General features: G+C 39.9%; 1 protein-coding gene across 2 annotated transcripts in view; it reads left to right on the forward strand.

Annotated features, from left to right (window-relative positions):
- The window catches only part of LOC410009 (cadherin-related tumor suppressor), a 78,451-nt gene extending 56,950 nt beyond the window's left edge, over positions 1–21,501 (forward strand). Inside the window, exons 3-22 of one of the 2 annotated variants that reach the window (XM_026440870.1) lie at positions 951–1,187; positions 2,927–3,316; positions 4,525–4,938; positions 5,262–5,594; positions 5,661–5,838; positions 7,990–8,170; positions 8,237–8,490; positions 8,680–9,110; positions 10,148–10,492; positions 10,572–10,901; positions 12,771–13,892; positions 13,974–15,089; positions 15,492–15,768; positions 15,857–16,138; positions 16,230–16,534; positions 16,617–16,882; positions 16,961–17,404; positions 17,484–17,853; positions 17,957–18,172; positions 18,252–20,282. In XM_026440870.1, coding sequence (XP_026296655.1) covers positions 951–1,187; positions 2,927–3,316; positions 4,525–4,938; positions 5,262–5,594; positions 5,661–5,838; positions 7,990–8,170; positions 8,237–8,490; positions 8,680–9,110; positions 10,148–10,492; positions 10,572–10,901; positions 12,771–13,892; positions 13,974–15,089; positions 15,492–15,768; positions 15,857–16,138; positions 16,230–16,534; positions 16,617–16,882; positions 16,961–17,404; positions 17,484–17,853; positions 17,957–18,172; positions 18,252–20,282 — 9,522 coding nt within the window. Of the gene's footprint in view, positions 1–950; positions 1,188–2,926; positions 3,317–4,524; positions 4,939–5,261; positions 5,595–5,660; positions 5,839–7,989; positions 8,171–8,236; positions 8,491–8,679; positions 9,111–10,147; positions 10,493–10,571; positions 10,902–12,770; positions 13,893–13,973; positions 15,090–15,491; positions 15,769–15,856; positions 16,139–16,226; positions 16,535–16,616; positions 16,883–16,960; positions 17,405–17,483; positions 17,854–17,956; positions 18,173–18,251 lie in introns of both variants that reach the window. The other variant, XM_026440868.1, reaches the window with a different exon arrangement.
- Positions 21,502–21,622: the final 121 nt, after the last annotated feature.

Genomic DNA, 21,622 nt, shown 5'->3' on the forward strand with positions numbered 1-21,622 from the left:
CTTACCTAAAACAGTATTTTTGTACAGTAACGAGTAATTTTATTATCTATCGAATAAATTGAAATTGAAATAATAGTTATTTAAAGACTACTGGATTGGAAAATAATGTGACTACTTTATGACAGCAAAATAAATCAATTTACTATGACATATTCACACACACACACACACATTTTAAATAATCTATTATTAAATTTTTTTCCTACTATATTTAGTTAGTATATACATATATAATCAACGTAAGTTAATTTTATTATTCATTTTTAATGAAAACGGCTTCAAACTGAACTTTATTTAATAGATTATTTCATAATAAACGATGTTGCAACAAAAGAATAATATAGCAATTTTTTTTTTTTCTTTCCTTCATTAAACCAAAATGTTACAACGAATAAATTTACAGCATAATAAATTAAATTTTTATTATATGTCCTTATATTTTTTTTATAATAAATTTATCCTATTTTGAAATCATTATATTAAATGGATACACATGTAAACTATATCAATGTATGTTACTTAAACAAACTTTTGTAAATAATCCTTAATAAATGTGTATTACAATGTCGAGAATGTAATTCAAAAATTCAAAATTCGATTACGAAATTTAAAGAAAATCAATATTTACCGACTTATGGTAACATTTTCTCATACGGTAACATTTACATTTACGCATTATATCTAAATTCATATATAATAAAAATAGATATCTCCAATTGTCGTTAAAAAATTCAAAATTAAAATTAATAATTTTTGAAGTTTAGAAGAATAGAAGTATTTCGTAAGTATCATAGATGGATTTTGTCGTATAAGGAGTGACATACGAGTCATTTATAAAATTGTTTATCCGACGAGGATCAGAATAAGTTACGCAACACTTCCACCGAGTATATAATCCTAAACGAAAATAAATCGATCGATCAAACGAAAGAAACCGTTGAATTTTACAGGTGACCGATACAAACGACAACGCGCCAACATTCCAGAACACCGCGTATTCGTTCGACGTTCCGGAGAACATGCCGAGGGGAAGTCGAATAGGTCAGGTCGTTGCGACGGACGCAGACGCAGATGGCCCCAATAGTCAACTCAGCTATACCCTGATTTCCGACTGGGCCAACGACGTTTTTTCTCTGAATCCTAGCACCGGCGTGTTCACGCTCACAGCCAGCCTCGACTACGAACAGGTTCGTATTTTACCGCGCCACTTGTCGATCGTCCAGGGACGGCGATTTAGAAAGCGTGTAAAATGATTTGTGGAAGACCGTTCGGACGCGTGGATATGTCGCTTTCACGTTCGAACACGGAATTATGGGATGCGGCTATTATTCTCTAAAACGACCGTTTCCATTCCGTCTCGTCGGAAACGCAGAACGGAGACTTCATTGATGCCTTCATTTTCGACTTTGCCGATTTTGTTAAACGTAAGAAATTATTAATCAATTATTCAATTCGTTTTGTTACGATTTCGAAACCTCCTTCGAAAGTCAAAAAGATCTTCGAAACTTGTATAACTTTGAAAAAATATGAATTATAATATCCATTTAATTAATAATAATCGAATTGAATTCGTTTTATTTTTCCTTCGTAAATTAATAATTATTTGATTTTTCAATTCGAATTTTCACAAAATCAAGTTTCGATCGATATCTAATTTATCAAACCGACTCGAATGGACAGGCACAGAATGCAGAATAACTATTTACGGGAACAATTCCTTTCTTATCGCGAATTTACAGAATAGGATTTTTAGTAGCACGATCAACGCGAGAAGTCCACATACGGTAAAACGCATAGTTGCTCGGGGCAACGATTATAACCATGAACACGCCTCTACATTTAAGCTTGAACGCACCTATTATATTAGCTTTCGGCTATGCTAGAATTTAGGGTTTAGCGTTAACAGTCCGACAGATCGATCAACAGACGTTTTCAAATTGGCGGTCTGATCCTTCGGAGACAAGCCATATTTATTTCAAGACACGAGTGTATACGCTTATTTTGCCCATCTTGCTTTTCAATTACAAGTAGATACTTTGTTCTTTCGACTGGACCAAGTCCAGTGATGACGACCCTTTTTCTTTCTTTCTTTAAAATTGCTTTACAGAAAAAAATATTTGAAAATTTAAAGATAATAATAATAAGACAGGAATAGATTTATTTTTTATAATATCTATCTTATTTAAAAAAAATTTAATTAAAATTAAATTAATTAATTCATTTAATAGAAAACGACATTTCTTTTTTTATTAATAAAACAGCAATAATTTAATGAATTTGAAAAATTCTTCAAAAATTTAAATACTCGATATTCTAATTGCTAACGCGAAAATGAAAAAAGGCAACTTTTTAATTTCCCTTAAAATTATCCCCAATGAATCCGTCGCTTCTCCCAAGCGGATTCTTCTGCAATTTCAAATCTGTAATGATATATCTATAACCGTGTTGACGATATATTCGCAGTTTATTACACGGCGTTACACGCATATACGTATAATACCATCTAATATAGCGTTTCGGTGAGAAGCGATAGAACGAAGGGGGCATAGACACGGAGGAGGCGCTACTTAGAGAGAAAGAGCAGTTTATAGAACCTTTCATCATCGTAATGCCTTCTCCAGATATAGGGCGGGAGTTGCTGCAGTTCACAGTTGGGTCGGAAAGATCTGAGCTGGATTGGAAACGGAGAAACAACACGTTTCTTCCGAGAAGCTCGTATTTAGTCGTTGCAAAAATTGTTAGGCGCGCTCGACGAAACGTATGGGAGCGCGAACAAAAAAGTTTCCCTTAAAAATATCGGCCGGAGAGAGAGACAATTGTTCTCCGAACTCGTTCTCCCTTTTTTTTCCCCTCTCATCTTATTAACCACCGACAACCCGATCAATTTATCGATCAATCGAAGAAAGCTCCCTCGATCGTTTCGCAGGTGCAACACTACATCCTGGTGGTTCAGGCGACGGACGGTGGAATACCGGCGCTCTCCTCGACAGTCACCGTCTACTGCAACGTGGTCGACTTGAACGACAACGCGCCCATCTTCGAGGCCGGGCCACACGCGGTGGATATCGTGGAGAATACGACGATCGGCACCCCAATCCTATCTGTGACCGCCCAGGACCTCGACTCAGGAGATAACGGGAGGGTAATTTACGCTGTCGCCGGCGGTGACGAGAACGGTGACTTCGGAGTGGCACCAAACGGCACCCTTTTCACTCGAAAGTTGCTCGACAGAGAACAAAAGCCACTTTACAATTTGGTACTCAGCGCCACCGATAGCCCTTCGCCACCGGGCCTCCCTTTGTCCTCCACCGTACAGGTTTGTTCAATTCCTATGCAACGAGAGCATTGTTTCTCTTTTTTTCCTTTTTGTGCAAAAGATTCTATCGAAAGCTTAGATTTTTCTTTTTGTGATAGAAAAATATAATATGATAGAATAAGGATCGTGTGCTATGTTATTAATTGAGAATCTTTCCAAGTTTTAGATAAATTTAATTTTCGCAAATATCTCGAAAAATATGATTGTCAATTATATGGATAGAAAAAAAAGTTGTACAAAATTCGTAAAGATATTACACGTTATAATTTTAATAAAATAATTTGCTTTTTAATAAAAATCGGTATTTAAAATTCTTCCTTTTGTTAAATGCAGTAAGAAAGTTATTATAACGAATAAAAGAATTTATTACTTGCATTTTTTTTTTCACATGATTTTTAAATCGTCGTTTGAAAAGAATATAATATTCGTTGAAAGATAACTTTTAATTTCGCAATATATTTGCCAACATTTCACAAGAGCGTTAATTTTATACACGTAAGAATTAAAAGAAAGAAACTATTGAAAGATGTTTTCAATGACTTTTTACTTCTTAAATTGCTTCTTTGTTAGAAAGTTGTCAAACAAGTGAAAAAAAAAGAAATCAGTCATATGGAAAATCAAGGAAATATAAAAGATGAAATAAAAAACTACAATTTCTTTCTTTTGTACGATAGTTGTTACACGTAGTTTATAATTATTGTATAAAAAAAATTCTTCTGTATATATCAATCAAAATAATTGTCATTCTTTAATTTTTATAATAGATTTTCAATTATACTTGATTTATTTGCATCAAATATAATAAAAATTTCAGGATGATCAATTATACACATAATTATTCCCAAAAATATGCATTTATTAGTTTATTATAAAAAAGTTATATATTTCTAATCGCAACAAAAATAATATCATCTACTATAATTAAACAATAATATTAATAACATTTAAGAAAAACGTTGCATTATCTAACGAAGAAGTAAAAAGTAATTTTCGTCATAAATCCAAATATTTTTGTAAAAATTTATTTCATTTCTTTCTTTTGAATGTTCAAATAATAAACAATTTTTTCATTTTTAAATACATTAATTTTAATGTACAACAATTTTGCTTTATTTTACACACTCTAAGGCACAAAATATAGACATCAAAATTGTATATTCAAATATTTTAATAATTAATCGCCGACATTGTCCGATATTGATCGATAGGTGACCGTGGTGTTATTGGATGTGAACGACATGTCGCCCGAGTTCATATCACCGACCAAGATTTCGATAATAGAGAACGCGCCAAGTAACACAGTGGTGATGGCCATTAAGGCCGTGGACAGGGACGAAGGACGGAACGGATACGTGGAGTACTCCCTCGAGGACACAACGCTTCCCTTCACCGTTGGACCCGTAGATGGACTATTGCGCGTATCTGGCTCGTTGGATCGCGAATTAAGGTCAAACTACACGTTGGAAGTAACCGCGAAAGACCGCGGTGAACCACCGAGATCGTCCTCGACCACGGTCACTGTCACGGTCCTCGACGAGAACGATAATTCGCCCGTGTTCGATCCGCGACAGTATTCAGCCACCGTCGCTGAAAACGCAAGTATCGGGGCCAGTGTACTCCAGGTTCGTTGCGTTTAATATCTTATCTTTTCCTTTTCCTTTTTTTTCCCTTCCTCGCTCGATAAATATATACATATATATATGTGTATATATCGGCGAACGAGGTTTCATCGGCGAAAGAGGTTGCCATAAAATCAAGATTACACGAGCACTTACGTCACGCTAATTAAATCGCAATGAGTGTGTTCTTCAACTGAACAGCCTTGCAACTGAACCGTGAAGGAAACACTTTAACAGAGATTTAAAGAGCGCCTTTTTTAAAGACCGTTGAACGGTAATTGTTTCAACTTTCTCGGCTCACATTCGACCGTTGATGTTGATTCAAGGTGTCGGCGATGGATCGAGACGAGGGCGCGAATGGAAGGGTGAGATACGGTATAGCGATGGGGGACGACAACAGGGATTTCACGATTTCCGAGGATGGCGGTGTGATCAGAGTGGCGAAGAATTTGAACTTCGAGAGGAAGTCTAGATATTATTTGACGATCAGGGGAGAGGATTGCGCCTCGGAGGTGGGAGAGACGCCACGGGGTGACACCGCTCAGGTCACCATCACCGTCCTCGACATTAACGACAACGCGCCCGTTTTCTTGGATTCGCCTTATTTGGCCCACGTCATGGAGAACATGGTTCCACCCGGGGGAGGATTCGTGATACAGGTAATCGAATTTTATCACCTCGACGACGAGAGAAACTGAAACTGATTTTCAATTCTGATCCCAAAGGTGAAGGCTTATGACGCGGACACGCCTCCTTACAACGATCAAGTGAGATATTTTTTGAAGGAGGGAGACACGGATTTGTTTCGAATAAATGCGAGTACGGGGGACATTTTTCTGCTCCGGCCGCTTGACAGGGAATCGGTGGCCGAGTACACCCTCACTTTGGTGGCCATGGATACCGGTGAGTTATTTTTGAAGAATTTTAAGAAGCAAAAATTAAGCGTTAAAGGCTAATTTATGGCATGGGGATGCAAAAATGAAACGAAACGAAACGAAACGAAAGCGCAGCGCGAAAATAAATACGCGTATAAGGGAATAAAGGATAAAGAAATCATGGGTAAAGGGGTATTCCCAGTAGATTCTTTGGATCGTACCTTAGGGGAACGGCTAAATAGGTATATACCTGGTAGGATCTGCACAAAGAGCGGCATTGAAAGGGTAGTCAGTATTCTTTGGAGGAGAATATTTTTCCGGCCATCTTAGTAACCGGTCTTAGCCTCTATGTAAACTGGTTGCGAATTAGCACGAACAAAGGACTTAATTATATTGGGTTTGGCACTTTTAAAAAAGCCGCGGTGAATTGAAGAATGAGAAATAAAAAATGAAAAAGCCGATTTTTAACGCTGAAAAGGCCCGAAGTTTTTTAAACGACTCAACTCGTCCAACTACGACTGTACGCTCACAATACGCCCGTACGTACAGGTAGGTATATATAGGTGCGTGCAGGTAGCTATAAATTCGTCGAATTACTTTGACAAATTTACGACACCGTGTCTACAAATCGTGATTACCTATTCGGTCGGACGCGACCGATCTAAATGTCGGTAAATGTCACACGTACACACCGGTGACAGGACGGTGCCAATTCATGGGACGATTATTTTTCCGTCCATAAATTCCATTGAAACTGAGCTCTCCGTCGCCACGAGGAGATATTGCATAAAATGGTCGGCCGCTCGCGAGATTCGTGAAACGGGGAAATGTCACCCTTCTTATGAATAATAGACGAAACAATAGACGATATATATATACATATATATATATATATGGGGATAGGTTTAAGTAATGAGCGGTAATATACAAATTGGATATAAATTTGTGGGTTGTTCGATGAGATTCTTTAAGCGGTGGGCAGCTCCCCGTCGAAATCTTTTTTATCGTTCATTCCTCCGACGAAGCCAGTAGTCCCATTCGAGGGTGCCCCTCGCCCGCCCCCTTCGGGCCAGCCATCGGGGGCCGATGGCCCAATCGGTCCCCGCCGAGGTAGACAAGCCTGCAGAGTTATGACGCGCGATTATGATAATCGCTCTCAAATGCCTTCCTCTGCCTCGGCGCTGCACTCTCCTTCTCCCTACCCTTCTTTCGTTTTCCCTTCGACCCCCCGCATACCCCACTCCTCCCTCTCTCTCTCTCTCTCTCTGCTTCCACCACCTCCTCCACCTCCATCGCCGCCTCCTCCTTCCCTTAATGCCTCCTTCACCCCACCCAAGCTTTCGCTTGTTGGATGTTTTGGAGCCCTCTCTTTGGAGCCAAACGCGCATCTCTCTCGAGATCCTGCTCGAGCACGCGCATTATACTCCTATTTTATTCATACGTTATGGCTGTCGCGTGTACACGCCACCTATAGCGTTTATACCAGCCGTGTCCACTCCGAAACCCCTATCATCATGCTAGTACCCACGGTTAACCACGGTAAGAATTCACTTTAAATCGTCGTTGCGTTACAGAAACGAAAAAAGAATTTGAGTGATACAATACGAATTTCAAAAATCGAAATTAATGACTCGACTTTGACAATTCGAATGGGACGGTCCTCCCGCTTCTTCTTGTCCCCATCAATTAAGCAAACGAATAAGAAGAATACGCTACTAGTGTAAGCGTAGTATATTTCTGTCGGATTGCCCACCAGGGGAACACCGGATATGGTGGACCACATCCATTGTGCGTTGCGATTGTTGTGCCCGTAACCCTTCTCGTGAGAGGTCCGCGTGATTAAACGATATACGCTTATAGTGGCGCGTGGCCCAGGGCCACGCCAACGCGTACAATGTACCTGCTGCAATCAGAGAAATCGGGTCCACCCGGGAGAATAATGGCCTTTTAGGCGGCACAATTAACTCGACGGTATTCCGCCCGCCCGATATTTTATGGAATCGTAATTTGTCCTATTCGAACGTTTGACGATTTGATCGCGGAAACACCTCTCGTTTCTAAACCTTTTATAGGTTGATTTTTTATTTTTTCGATAGGAAAGGAAAAGAAATATACACACGAATAAAATATATCTTAATAATAAAACGATCGATCTACGATTATCGAACCTGTTCCACAGGTTCTCCACCTTTGACTGGATCGGGCATCGTTAGAATTGTCGTGCTCGATGTCAACGATCACATTCCGGAATTCACTAGGCAAGAGTACAGGGCAACGGTCACCGAAAATTCAGTTTCCCGTACGTGGGTCACTAAACCTCACGCCACGGACAAAGACGAGGGTCTTAATGCGAAAATCAGGTAATACATATATAAATAAAGGGAAAAAAATTCTCTCTTCGCTACGAAACAAATTCTCCACTACAGATACAGTTTACTGGGAGAGTATTCGGAACGTTTCACGGTGGATCCCGAGACAGGCGAGGTGTTCACAGTTGTTCCATTAGATCGGGAGCAAACCTCTGTCTACCATCTGACTTTGGTCGCTCAAGATTCGAGTCCGACGGAGCCGCAAGCGTCCGCCGTTAATTTGACGATCTTCGTGAAGGACGTGAACGACAATGCTCCCAGATTTTCTAGTCCAAGATACACTGCCTACGTGCCGGGCGCGACCAAATCAGGTAAGGGATTTTTAGAAACAAGAAAGACAAACAGAGAGAGAGAAGGAAAAAAGAAATGGCAACTCTTCTTTCCATCCTTCGAGAACACGAGTCTGAACGCGTTAAGTAACACCTGGAATAAGACAGAGACTCGTACAGCGTCGCTTATACGCAACACCATCGGTTAAATACATCGGTTTTCCTTTAAAGGGGATTTCGTGTTCGGCGCGAAAGCGGTGGACGACGACGACGGGGAAAATTCTCGGATCGTGTATCGTCTCCAGGGAATAGACGCGGAGAAGTTTGCGATCGATTCGAACAGCGGCGTGATAAGGACTACGCAGGAATTGGCCAATGACGAAACCACTTACCAATTGCAAATCCAGGCGTCCGATTGCGGCGTTAAACCGCAGTCGGTCACCGCGGACTTGGTCATACACCTCTGGGAGAGGCAATTGTTCCCCAGCTTTCGGTCGAGCATCACCACCAGGTTCACGCTGCCGGAGGACGTGCCGGAGGGCCGGGTGGTCACGAAATTGGCCGCGACCACGCCAAAAATCGGGGCAGCGAGCAGTTTGGTTTATGGGATGGCCGGTGGCAATGTTGGCGACGCGCTCAAGATAGATCCCCATACCGGCGAGGTTCGTTTCATTTTAATTTTTGGATTAGTGCATATGTCAGAATCTCTGAACTGAATTTATTTAAGTTAAGAGAAATTTTATAAAATAGTAATTCAAATCAAAGTAGTAGTATATTCAAGATGAGCTTCAATAAATTTAATTTTAAAATTATTTATTTTAATATAAACGTGAAAGAGGATTTAGAAGTTAATTAAAGAAATTTCTTTAATTGAAGATAGTTTTAAAAAGTATACAAATCGCCCAATTTCGTTAAAATTGAAATGATGATTAATGCAAATTCGTCTTATGTTGTATTTTATGTTAATAAAAATATTTTGTAAGTGAAATTAATAATTTAAGAATTTAAAAATTAATTAATTTAAGAATTTATTCCGGAAGAAAATTTGTTATACTTTTATTAATTTAAATTGCTTAGAAACGTATTATAGTTAAAATTAATTTATTTTTAAAATCATAAAGTTAATATTATTTTTTACCATTATTATAAAAAAATTCTTTAAAAAATGACAACTTCTTTTTAATTCGATTTAATTGCTTAATAGAAACGTGAAAGAGGATTTAAAAGTAAATTAAAGAAATTTCTTTAATTGAAGATAGTTTTAAAAAGTGCCCAATTTCGTTAAAATTGAAATGATGATTAATGCAAATTCGTCTTATGTTGTATTTTACGTTAATAAAAATATTTTGTAAGTGAAATTAATAATTTAAGAATTTATTCCGGAAGAAAATTTGCTATACTTTTATTAATTTAAATTGCTTAGAAACGTATTATAGTTAAAATTAATTTATTTTTAAAATTATAAAGTTAATATTATTTTTTACCATTATTATAAAAAAACTCTTTAAAAAATGACAACTCTTTTTAATTCGATTTAATACAATTAATATTCTTTACGAATTACAAATAACGCTTCTTATGTTTAGCAGTATCTATAAACTCTCATTCGAAGAGATAATAATTTATCGATCGTTGATCAACGATTGTGCCCGACGAAAAGATTTATAATCTATCTCTTCCTTCGCATTATCGAACTTAGGTATTGGTCGCATCTGGATTCGATTATGAAACGGCGCCGTTCTACGAAGCCTGGGTCGAGGTTCGTGATTCGGACACCCCGGCTCTGAGGAGCGTTGTGCAACTTCTCGTGAACGTTACGGACGCGAATGACAACGCGCCGGTAATGGAGGCGGCAATTTACAACGCCACCGTTCCCGAGGAGGAGTATCCACCCCTGTTCGTAGGCAAAGTTTCAGCGAAAGATCGGGACTCAGGGGAGAACGGGCAAGTGTCTTATTATCTGGTGAACGATTTTACCGAGACTTTCGTCATCGACTCCGATAACGGTGAAATTAGCACCAATGCAAAATTGGACCGCGAAGAGGTGAGTAGAGTTGATCGAATTTTAAGATCGAGAAAAAAAAGGATAAATATGTGACGAATATGGCGCGGATTTCTTCCAGATCGCTTCTTACGAGCTGATCATAGAGGCACGGGACGAGGGACAGCCTTCGTTAACGGGCACGGCCACCGTTCTCGTCACTGTATTGGATAAAAACGATAATCCGCCACAATTCACCCGACTGTTCAGCGTGAACGTGACGGAAAACGCAGAGATCGGCACGTTTGTTATAAGAATTACTAGCAGCGACCTTGACATTGGTCAAAATGCTAATGTCAGCTACAGATTCACCGAAAATCCGGGGCAAAAATTCGCCATGGACGCTTTGAGCGGTAATGTCACTGTGAACGGCCATTTAGATAGAGAAGAACAGGACGAATATTTGCTAAAGGTTTGTAATAATATATATATACTTTTTAATTATTTTTCAAGCACGAAATATCGAAATATAACAACAAATCTCATTAACAATAATGATACGTATTAGTGAAGTATATTGAGTTTCTAGTCCAGTTCTAAGATTTTTGTTTTAAATGAATCAATTGTTTTAAATGAATTTTCATTAATTAAAATTCTGACAAAAATATCTATGATAAATAAGAATTGCCACAAATTTTTATAAAATTATATAGTTATATTACATAAATTCACAATTTCATAAAAATAATTATATAAATTTAATATTATAGTTTAATAAAGGATTATGATATACGTATTTTTTTTCCATTTCGTGTGATTGTTATAAAAATATTCGAATATTTAAGAATATTTACAAAATTTTGCAAATAATAATGAAGATAAACTTCAGTTAATAAAACTTATTCGATTAATTATTAGAAAATTAATGTATCAATATTTTTATAATTAAAATTCTGACAAAAATATCTATGATAAATAAGAATTGCCACAAATTTTTATAAAATTATATAGTTATATTACATAAATTCACAATTTCATAAAAATAATTATATAAATTTAATATTATAGTTTAATAAAGGATTATGATATACGTATTTTTTTTCCATTTCGTGTGATTATTATAAAAATATTCGAATATTTAAGAATATTTACAAAATTTTGTAAATAATAATGAAGATAAACTTCAGTTAATAAAACTTATTCGATTAATTATTAGAAAATTAATGTATCAATATTTTTTTCTTTTTTTAAGTATTATTTAAAACGTGTCGTATTTTAAATAATTTCTTTTTATACATATTACTACGCATAAATATGCTTTAATTTCTGAAATATTTTTTTTTTTTGAACTTACCTTATAAATATATTCATCGTGGTGAGAATTCTAATATGGTAGTGACCACATTCCTGCATAACCTAGATAATAAAAAGAGAAAAATTAATAGATTATAGGTTAATTTATGTTAGGTTAGATTTCCACTAGTTTATTTCTTGATCAAAAACTATACCAACTTATCGTAACGCTTTTAAATAATTACCAAAATTATATTTTAAATATGTTATTCATTATTGTTACTCGCAATCTAGGAAATGATATATTTGTTATATTTCACAAATATTTACACATGTAAACTCGTATATTTTATATTAATACTTAGAAAAGATTGGAAGTAAAAGTTCTGATTTTGAGAAAACATGACAACTTGATTTATAAATTAATTTTTTCTAATATTAATTTAAATTGTAATATAAATTATAATTAAATTTATTGATTTTAGGTGAAATTTTGAATTAATAATAATAATTATAAATAATTTTTTTTGTCATTAATTGGGAAATAATATTGATTTTTTTCATCGTTGACTAATTTAGTGTTATATTTATTATATTTTAAGATTTTAAGCTTTTATATTTAATATATTGTAATAAGTTTTTCGTAGCAAGTCATTTATCTCTAACTGATCGAATAATTAATATCATGAATTGCTATTAGAATAAATTATTACTAAGAAATAAAAATATTCATGAAAATATCTATTGATTATATTTTATTAATGATAAGTTTAATAACTTTTTAATAATTTACTGTAATAATAGAATAAAAAATATAAAATATAAAAAAATAAAATGAATCGAAAAGAATTTTAGAATTTTTAAATCGATAGAATCGAGAAACAACTTATACAATTTATAATAATGAGAAATTGTCACATTGACTCTTTCATAATCTTTCATAATAAATCGAAGAATACGGATTAAAATAGAGCAGAAATTTTATCTACAAATACAAATTAAACGCGTCAAATTTTAACCGATCGTTCGTATTTATACATTCGCACAGTTGGTAGCAGCAGACGGAGCTTGGCAAGCAGCGACCGCTCTAACGATAACCATCCAAGATCAGAACGACAACCCACCGGAATTCGACGAGGAATCGTATCACTTCCACTTCCCCGAACTCCAACCATCTGTTGCACACGTCGGCCAAGTAACCGCGATTGACCGCGACAAGCAAGGTCCAAATTCGGTGATATCCTACAGCTTGCTGCAACCTTCTGACCTATTCACCGTCGATCCGGCGACCGGTGACGTTTTCAGCAAAAAGACCCTGAAGTACAAGCACACGCACCGGCCCTCCTCGCCAGAGAACTTATACTCGTTAACCGTGGTCGCCACGGACAACGGGAAACCGCCCCTCTCCTCGAGGACGGTGATCCACGTGAGCGTGGTCGATGCGAACAACAATGCCCCAAGGTTCGAGCAGAGATCATACCTCTATCCCGTTCCTGAAAATTACGGAATCGGTAAAAGGGTGGTGCAGTTGATAGCCAGGGATGATGCCGATTTCGGCGTGAACGCGGAGATCAGTTACTATTTGGTGAACCGAGCGAACGGAACAACCGAGCACTTCACGATCGATGAGAAGTCTGGATGGGTGTACATCCAAAACTCGTTGGCCAACGTGCCGGTAGGGACTACCTTCTTGTTAAAGGTGCGCGCGATCGACAAGGGTGTGCCGCCGCAAAAGGACGAGGTCTCGTTGACTCTGGTCATATCCGGGGAGAACAAACACGCTCCAACCTTCGCCGCAGTCAGTCATCAGGTAAGGGTGCCCGAGAACGAGCCTGTTAACACGACCATCTTGACGGTGAGCGCGACCGACGGCGACGAAGGGCCGAACGGGATGATAAGGTACAAGATATCGGCTGGGAACGAAAAGAACGAGTTCTTCGTTCATTCGATCACCGGGGCGGTCACCATACTCGAACCTTTGGATTACGATCTCGTGCAGGAGTATAAATTGAACATCACCGCCACGGATCTTGGATTCGAGCCGAAACAGGCCGTTGCCATTTTAACCGTAAACGTGTCCGACATCAACGACAATCCTCCAACGTTCAATCAAAGCGTTTACGAAGCCTATTTGCCCGAAAACTCTCCACCCGACAGTTTCGTTTACAAGGTAAATATTTTGTATCCTACATCCTTTTCCTCTCAAGTTCCATTAATAATTATAAACACATTATATTCGATTCGATTTCAGGTAATCGCGAGAGACATAGATTCCCCTAAATACGCCGTGATTGAATACAAGATCCTCGGGGGGACAGGGAAGGATCATTTTCGTATTCGCGAGGATACAGGCGAGATCACCTCGTTGACCAGTTTCGACTACGAGGAGGCGAACGAGTACACGTTGGACATCGTTGCAGCGAATCCTGACTCCAATCCTCAAATGGTCGGGTTCACCACCGTCCTGGTGCACGTGACAGGGGTGAACGAATATTACCCGAAGTTCATCCAACCGGTGTTTCACATGGACGTGTCGGAAAGTGCGGAGGTCGGCACCTCGGTGGGCCTGGTCCAGGCAACGGATCAGGACTCGGGCGAGGACGGGCGGGTGTACTATCTGTTCGTCGGTTCCTCGAACGATCGCGGATTCTCCATCGGTTCCGAGACGGGGATAATTCGTGTCTCGCGAAGGTTGGACCGCGAGACCCAGAACAGGGTTGTGCTGACCGTGATGACGAAAAACGGGGGCGGAATCCGCGGCAACGACACGGACGAGGCTCAGGTAATAGTCTCGATCCAGGACGGGAACGATCCTCCCGAGTTTCTTCAGACCACGTACGACGCGACCGTGTCCGAGGGCGCCGTGCACGGGACTCGAGTGTTGACCGTGAGAGCTGTGGACAAGGATATCAAACCGCAGAACAATCAGTTCTCCTATTCCATCATCGGTGGCAATATAGGGCAAGCGTTCAAAGTGGATCCCCAGACGGGGGACATCGAGACTGCGAAACAATTAGATCGGGAGACGATTCCTGTTTACGACTTGACGATCGGCGCCATCGATACAGGTTCACCACCTCAAACCGGTACCGCGGCCGTTCATATAGAGCTCATGGACATCAACGATAACGGGCCTATATTCGATCCGCCCGAGGTGATCGGATACGTGAACGAAAATGAACCGGCCGGAACGATTGTGATGACGTTGAGCGCGACCGATCCCGACCTGCCGCCGAACGGAGCGCCGTTCACTTACAAACTGGTCGGCGGAAGGCAGAGCGATATGGTCACTTTGGATAAGCACACCGGGGTATTGAAGACGACCAGAAGTTTAGATCGGGAAGCTATGCCCCAATTGGATCTTGTGGTAAGTCGAGGAAACAAAAGATTGAAATTTAGTTTATATTAGCACTTTTTCTCACCGTTGTTCTACATTTTTCTATTTGTTTCACGCTTTCGTATCTGGTTATTGCGCCTTCTTTCAATGTTATTTTCTTGCTCTAGTTTTTTCCTTCTTAACTGTTCTTTACGTATACCGATTGCTGCATGTACAGTTACGTTATTACTTCGAATGAATGAAAAGATTAGAGGTGTTAAGATTAATTATTGAATTTGACTTAATATATACATAATTATATAATTATTTTTATTAATATCATATAATAACACGAAAGAAAAATTATAGTCGAACATTTTTAAATTCAACTTTGGATATCAATCGAATAATTCTATCATAATAATTCTTTAAATTCACGTGTAATCTGTCCAGATCGAAGTGGAAGATTCCGGAATACCAAGAATGAGGAGCGAGCACACGATAACCGTAATAGTGATGGATCAAAATGACAGTCCATCTTCGCCAAGATCGGTCCACGTGATAGTGCATTCCTTTAACGAGCAGATACCATTGGGAAAAATTGCCGACGTGCATCCAAATGATCCGGATATCACCGGCAGTTATTCTTGCAAAATACTCCAAGGATCGAATCCCAAGATCCTCAGCATTCCCTCAGCTTGTGATCTACACACGAAGAAAATAACTCCAGGTTTGTTGGTCGCTTTAAAAATGAAATTAATTATATTAACTAACATTAAAATATTATATATTTGCAATTTCCATTTTTCTTGTAATAGGAGTTGGTTACTCGTTAAGCGTATCTGGGAACGACGGTCGTCATCCCAACGTAGTGTCGAAAGTCACCGTGGAATTCCTCGTTTTCACGAATAGCACAATCGAAAATAGCATCACGTTACAAGTGTCAAAGTTGAGCGCGAGGGATTTTTTAAGCCAATATTATCGCGCCCTGTTGGACGTTCTCCAAGAAGAAATTGACGTTGGTGATACCCTTAAGATCTTCAGCCTTGGAGAGACCGAATTCGATTTGAATATTCATCTAGCAGTGGAATCGCCTCAAGGTATAATATAATAAATCCAAAAAAAAAAAAGAAAATTATATTATACACGTATAATCCACAATTCAAAACTTCAAAATTCGATGTGCAGTAGGATATCGGAGCAAATACGAGGTCGCCGAACTGGTGAACCGTAACCGAGATAAAATTCGATCTCTCTTCGAGGGAACGAATTTCATCGTCGGTTATTCGCCGTGTAAGCAGATACCTTGCGAGAACGGTGGTTCTTGCAGCGACAAATTGGTCATCTACGATGACGCCAGAATCACCGACAGCCAAGCGTTGATCCTCACGTCGCCGAGAATGATTCACGAGATGACCTGCAAATGCCGGGATGGTTTCACCGGTGATAAATGCGAGAGAAGACAAGATCCTTGCTCGCCCAATCCTTGCTTATTGGTAAATCCATACCTCTTCCTTTTCCTTCACCTCTTTCCCTTCCTCCAAAATTCTTCTTCTAATCGAAATCGATCACTTTCAGGGAGGACAGTGTCGACGACTGGGATACGATTTCCAGTGTACCTGCCCGATAGATCGCGAGGGAAAATTATGCGAGCTTGAAAGAGGCGATGCCTGCGCGAGCAATCCGTGCAGGAACGGTGGATCGTGCAGGAAGAGTCCCGACAGCTTCAGTTTCTTCTGTTTGTGCCGAGCCGGGTACAGAGGAAATCACTGCGAGGCAGTTACGGACTCTTGCAGGCCGAATCCTTGCCTATACGGTGGTTTATGCGTGGGAGAAAAGCCTGGGTAAAGTTTTTTTCCCCCGTGAATACACTTTGGATAAATAATTCTTGTCATAATTCTTAACGAATCTCTCTAATACAGATACAGATGCAGTTGTCCAGAGGGTCGTTACGGGAGGCACTGCGAGCGGTCCACGTTCGGATTCGAGGAATTATCTTACATGGCGTTCCCAGCGCTCGATTCAAACACCAACGACATAACAATTGTATTTGCCACGACAAAATCGGACGCGTTGCTCCTCTACAATTACGCCCCCCAAACTGGAGGTCGTTCGGACTTCGTGGTGTTGGAGCTGGTAGACGGAAGAGTGGTGTTTTCGTACGGTGGGGCGAGAAGCGCCATCACCTCTATCGTCATAAAAACGGAGAACACCGTGTCGGACGGGGAGTGGAGGAAAGTGACGGCAACCAGGAACGGACGGGTCGTGTCATTGAGCGTGTCCATGTGCAGAGAACACGGCGATATTTGCGACGATTGCAGGCCCGGTGATGGCACTTGCTACGCGGATGACGTAGGGCCGACTGGGTTAGCAACTTTACACTTTCTCTTAATATTTTGTATAATTAATATTATTCTAAAGATTCTACGTGTATTATAATTCCAGAACCTTGAATTTCAATAACAATCCACTTCTGGTGGGAGGGCTGGAAAATGCAGATCCAGTACTCGAGAGGCCGGGCCAAGTCCATTCCGACGATTTCGTGGGATGCGTCCATTCGGTTTCCATAAACGGAAGAGCGTTGAACCTCTCCAACCCTTTGGCATCCCGTGGCGTTAAATCAACGTGCGTCAGATCGAAGAACAGTCCTTGCGTAAGAGGGGGGAAAGACGCGATCTCGCTTTGCGGAGCAGATGCCAAGTGCTACGACAAGTGGCATCAAGTAAGCTGTCGATGCGGGTCGGTGATCGCGCCCAATTGCGGCACGGCTCTCGAACCCATCACTCTAAGCGAAGGTGGATACATCGAATTCAAAGTATGTTGAAAAAATAATATTTGGATATTTTTATCTCTTCTTTTTTTTCCCATTTTCGTTTAGAAAAAAAAATTGACGATCTTCTTCCTCTTCTTTCGCACAGATTTCGGAGAAGCATAGAAGAATGCAATTGCTGGAGTATCTTTACGGAGGTTCGACGATGTGGCACAAGAATCGAGCGAAACGAAGCATCACCGAGGATACCAGCTTCATTACCAATCAATCGCCGTTTAAAACGATTAGTTTGATGTTTAGAACGGTTAAACCTGATGGCATCCTTATCTATGCCGCGACTAACAAACACTTCACATCGGTAGAGGTGAGAAACGTTTATCATATTTCGATAGTAAAAATACATTTTTTTTTTTTATTTAATATATAAACGTGTCACGTTGTAGCTACGCAGTGGCCAATTATTTTACGCATCCCTTCTTGCATCGCCCGTAAACATGACGGCTAACATCGAGGGAAGCCTGGCTGACGGTCGCTGGCACAACCTGACCCTACATTCCTACTTTCGAGGCTTAAGATTGTTCGTGGACAACGTGCAGACAGGCGAGGAATTAGATCCTGCCGGTGTCCACGACTTCCTGGACCCGTATCTATCCGTGCTTACGATCGGTGGGGTTAGCCAAGACCTTTATTACGCTCACAGCGCTGGCGCAAGAAGTTTCGAAGGTTGTTTGGCCAACTTCACCATCAACAACGAGATCCAGCCGTTCAATGGATCCGGCTCCATCTTCAAGGAGGTGGTTTACCACTCGAAGGTGAGCACCGGATGCAGAGGGCCGATTGGTATCAGCGCAGCAGCAACAGCCGATCCCCTAAGCATAGGGATCACTTTAGTCATAGTTTTCTTCGTGATCCTGCTAATCGCTATTCTGGTCAGTTTTATCGTATTCCGTCTGAGAAGGCAGAACAAGGAGAAATCCGCCCCCTCGGTGGTGAACAAGAATACCAATGCTATAATGACCGGCAACCCGTTGGTGGGGACGGGGAACGATAATCTAATGTCCCGCCACGAGAACACTTATATCTCTGACACGTCCGATTTGCGTGGCGTAGGCCACATGGGGCCGGAATTGATCTCAAAGAAGTATAAAGAACGTGAGATTAACGCGAGCACCGAGCATAGGCCTCAAAGACCGGACATAATCGAACGAGAGGTGACGAAGTCGCCGCCCATTCGAGACGAGCATCCGCCTCTCCCCCCGCCCGCCCAAACTTCACTCCATACCCACGAGCATAATCCGGAGCCCGACATGCCGGAGCACTACGATTTGGAAAATGCGAGTTCGATAGCGCCGAGCGACATCGATATCGTGTATCATTACAAAGGTTACAGGGACGGAATGCGAAAGTATAAAGCCACTCCCCCGCCTATTAACAACTACGCCAATCATCACAAGCACACAGGCCAACAGCACAGACACACCGGCCCGTTCCCGCCCAGGGCTTTGCCACCGCCGAACGTGAATCAACCGCCTGGCCCGACCCAGAAATTGTTGCAAAGCACTCCGTTGGCTAGATTGTCGCCCAGCAGCGAATTGTCCGCTCAACAACCGAGGATATTGACGTTGCACGACATCAGCGGGAAACCTTTGCAAAGCGCCCTTCTAGCTACCACTTCCTCATCGGGAGGCGTAGGAAAAGATGCTTTGAATTCGAACAGCGAAAGAAGCTTAAACTCGCCGATCATGAGCCAATTGTCCGGATCAACGGCGAGTCGAAAAGCCCCTCAATCCAACAATGAGAATTCGGTGAACAACGTGTCCTCAGGCCCGATAGGGTTAACGGCAGAAGAGATCGAAAGATTGAACTCGAGACCGAGGACTTCGAGCCTCGTTTCGACTTTGGACGCCGTTAGTTCGTCGAGCGAGGCTAGAGGGCCACCTGCGCACGGTCCGCTCCATCTTCATCGACGACACACGCCACCTGTCGAGAGATTGGAACGAAGAAACTCGTCGACGACCGACGAGAGCGGTAACGACAGTTTTACGTGTTCCGAATACGACAACACCTCGTTGGTCGGTGACAAACGATCGGATAATCCGTTTGCGAAACAGGACGACGAGGAGGTGAATCAACGTAACAACGAGTCTGCTCAAACGACGAAACCACCGTTGCCGCCGAACGTGAATTACGACGGTTTCGACAGCTCTTTCCGCGGATCCTTGAGCACTTTAGTAGCCTCTGACGATGATTTATCCACGCATATGGGTGGATTGTACAGACCTAATAATAGCGGCTCGCCGTCAACCACTACCACCGCGTTGAGCTGGGATTATTTGTTGAATTGGGGATTGAACTTTGATAGTTTGGTCGGAGTGTTTATCGATATCGCGGAACTTCCAGACAGTGCCAATCGTGTTCCAAGTACGCTTAGACTACCGGCTAATATACCTAAACCATCCGAGGAATATGTTTGAACGAGTGTTTTAACGATTGACTGGAACTTTTTTAATATATATATATTTTTTTTTTATTTTTTATTAAAAAGAGCTATGCGACATAACGGTGCATTTTCCTTCTCTTTTCTCATTTGAGAGGATGTTTGATGAAAAGCGTGCACAAATAACCAAAATATACCATCATGCGCGAATGAAATACGCTTTAATTGCCAATTACGATAAGTTATAAAAAGAAAAAAATAACGAAACGGACATTTTTAGATTACATAAACAAATATCGTTACATCGATAAGTCGGAGGATTGATGCTCGGCCGTAACGATGTAACCGTTGTCTTGCCATAGTAACAGAAGGATTCTTCGATTCGTTTTAACGTGTGACGCCATAATTCAAAGATAAGATTCGACGTTTCGCATTTGTAGTAATTAAGTATCGTTTCCCGGCGAAATTGTGAATTTGTAAATAATCCGTTATACTTTTTAAGCGATATGAGATTCTCTTACAATTAGAAATGCGAATTATAGAAAACGTATTTTTCATCGAATTTTAATGAATTTATATCGTGCATCATAGCTCACAATCACAAGCTCCTCTTGTATTTAACCGTCGCAATTAATCACGATTTTTCGTTTGAGAATTCGTTGCCGATTGGGGATAATTATTGTGCAACTGTATCATCCAATTATTATAAATAACCATCGAGTCCTTAAGTTTCTTGTAAATAAATTGTTTTTCACGATTTGTGCCAGATAATATCGATACAGTCGCACAATGCCAAACAAACAAAGATTTATAATGAATCGTGAAAATTTTTTGAAAAATAACGTAAAGGAATCTCGATCTTTTTTACGCTTCTTTTGCGTGTCGCGATAACTACAACTACTTGTTCAATGTTCCGTTAAAGTTCCGTAAAACGAATTACTGTGTATTCGTGATATTTTTTTTTTTTTTTTTTTTTAATATATATAGGATTTGATCGAGAATGTTGAACAGGGTATAACTGCCAGACTGATTTTTTCCACCAAGTTTCAAAACGTTATTATTATTATTATAATACCATCGAAAAATTTTGTAAATTATGCGATTTATCCGTTGTAAATATCTGTATGTCTGATCTGTACAAAATGTGCGAATGAAATTGTGTGTGTATTACTTTATCATCGATCGTAATTTGTAATAAACGAAAATTTGTAAAAGAAAAGAAAAAACGAAAAAAAAAGAAATAATCAACATATATTTTTATCACTCCCTAATCTAGAAATATTCCCTTGATTAATTTGACAAGTTTTGAGAATGAAACGTGATTTTTCGATAAATGTGAAGACATTCGAAAGACGTTTACTTTATCCTGAACATATT

The sequence above is a fragment of the Apis mellifera genome, linkage group LG1, assembly GCF_003254395.2.
Source record: "Apis mellifera strain DH4 linkage group LG1, Amel_HAv3.1, whole genome shotgun sequence".
Classification (NCBI taxonomy): domain Eukaryota; kingdom Metazoa; phylum Arthropoda; class Insecta; order Hymenoptera; family Apidae; genus Apis; species Apis mellifera.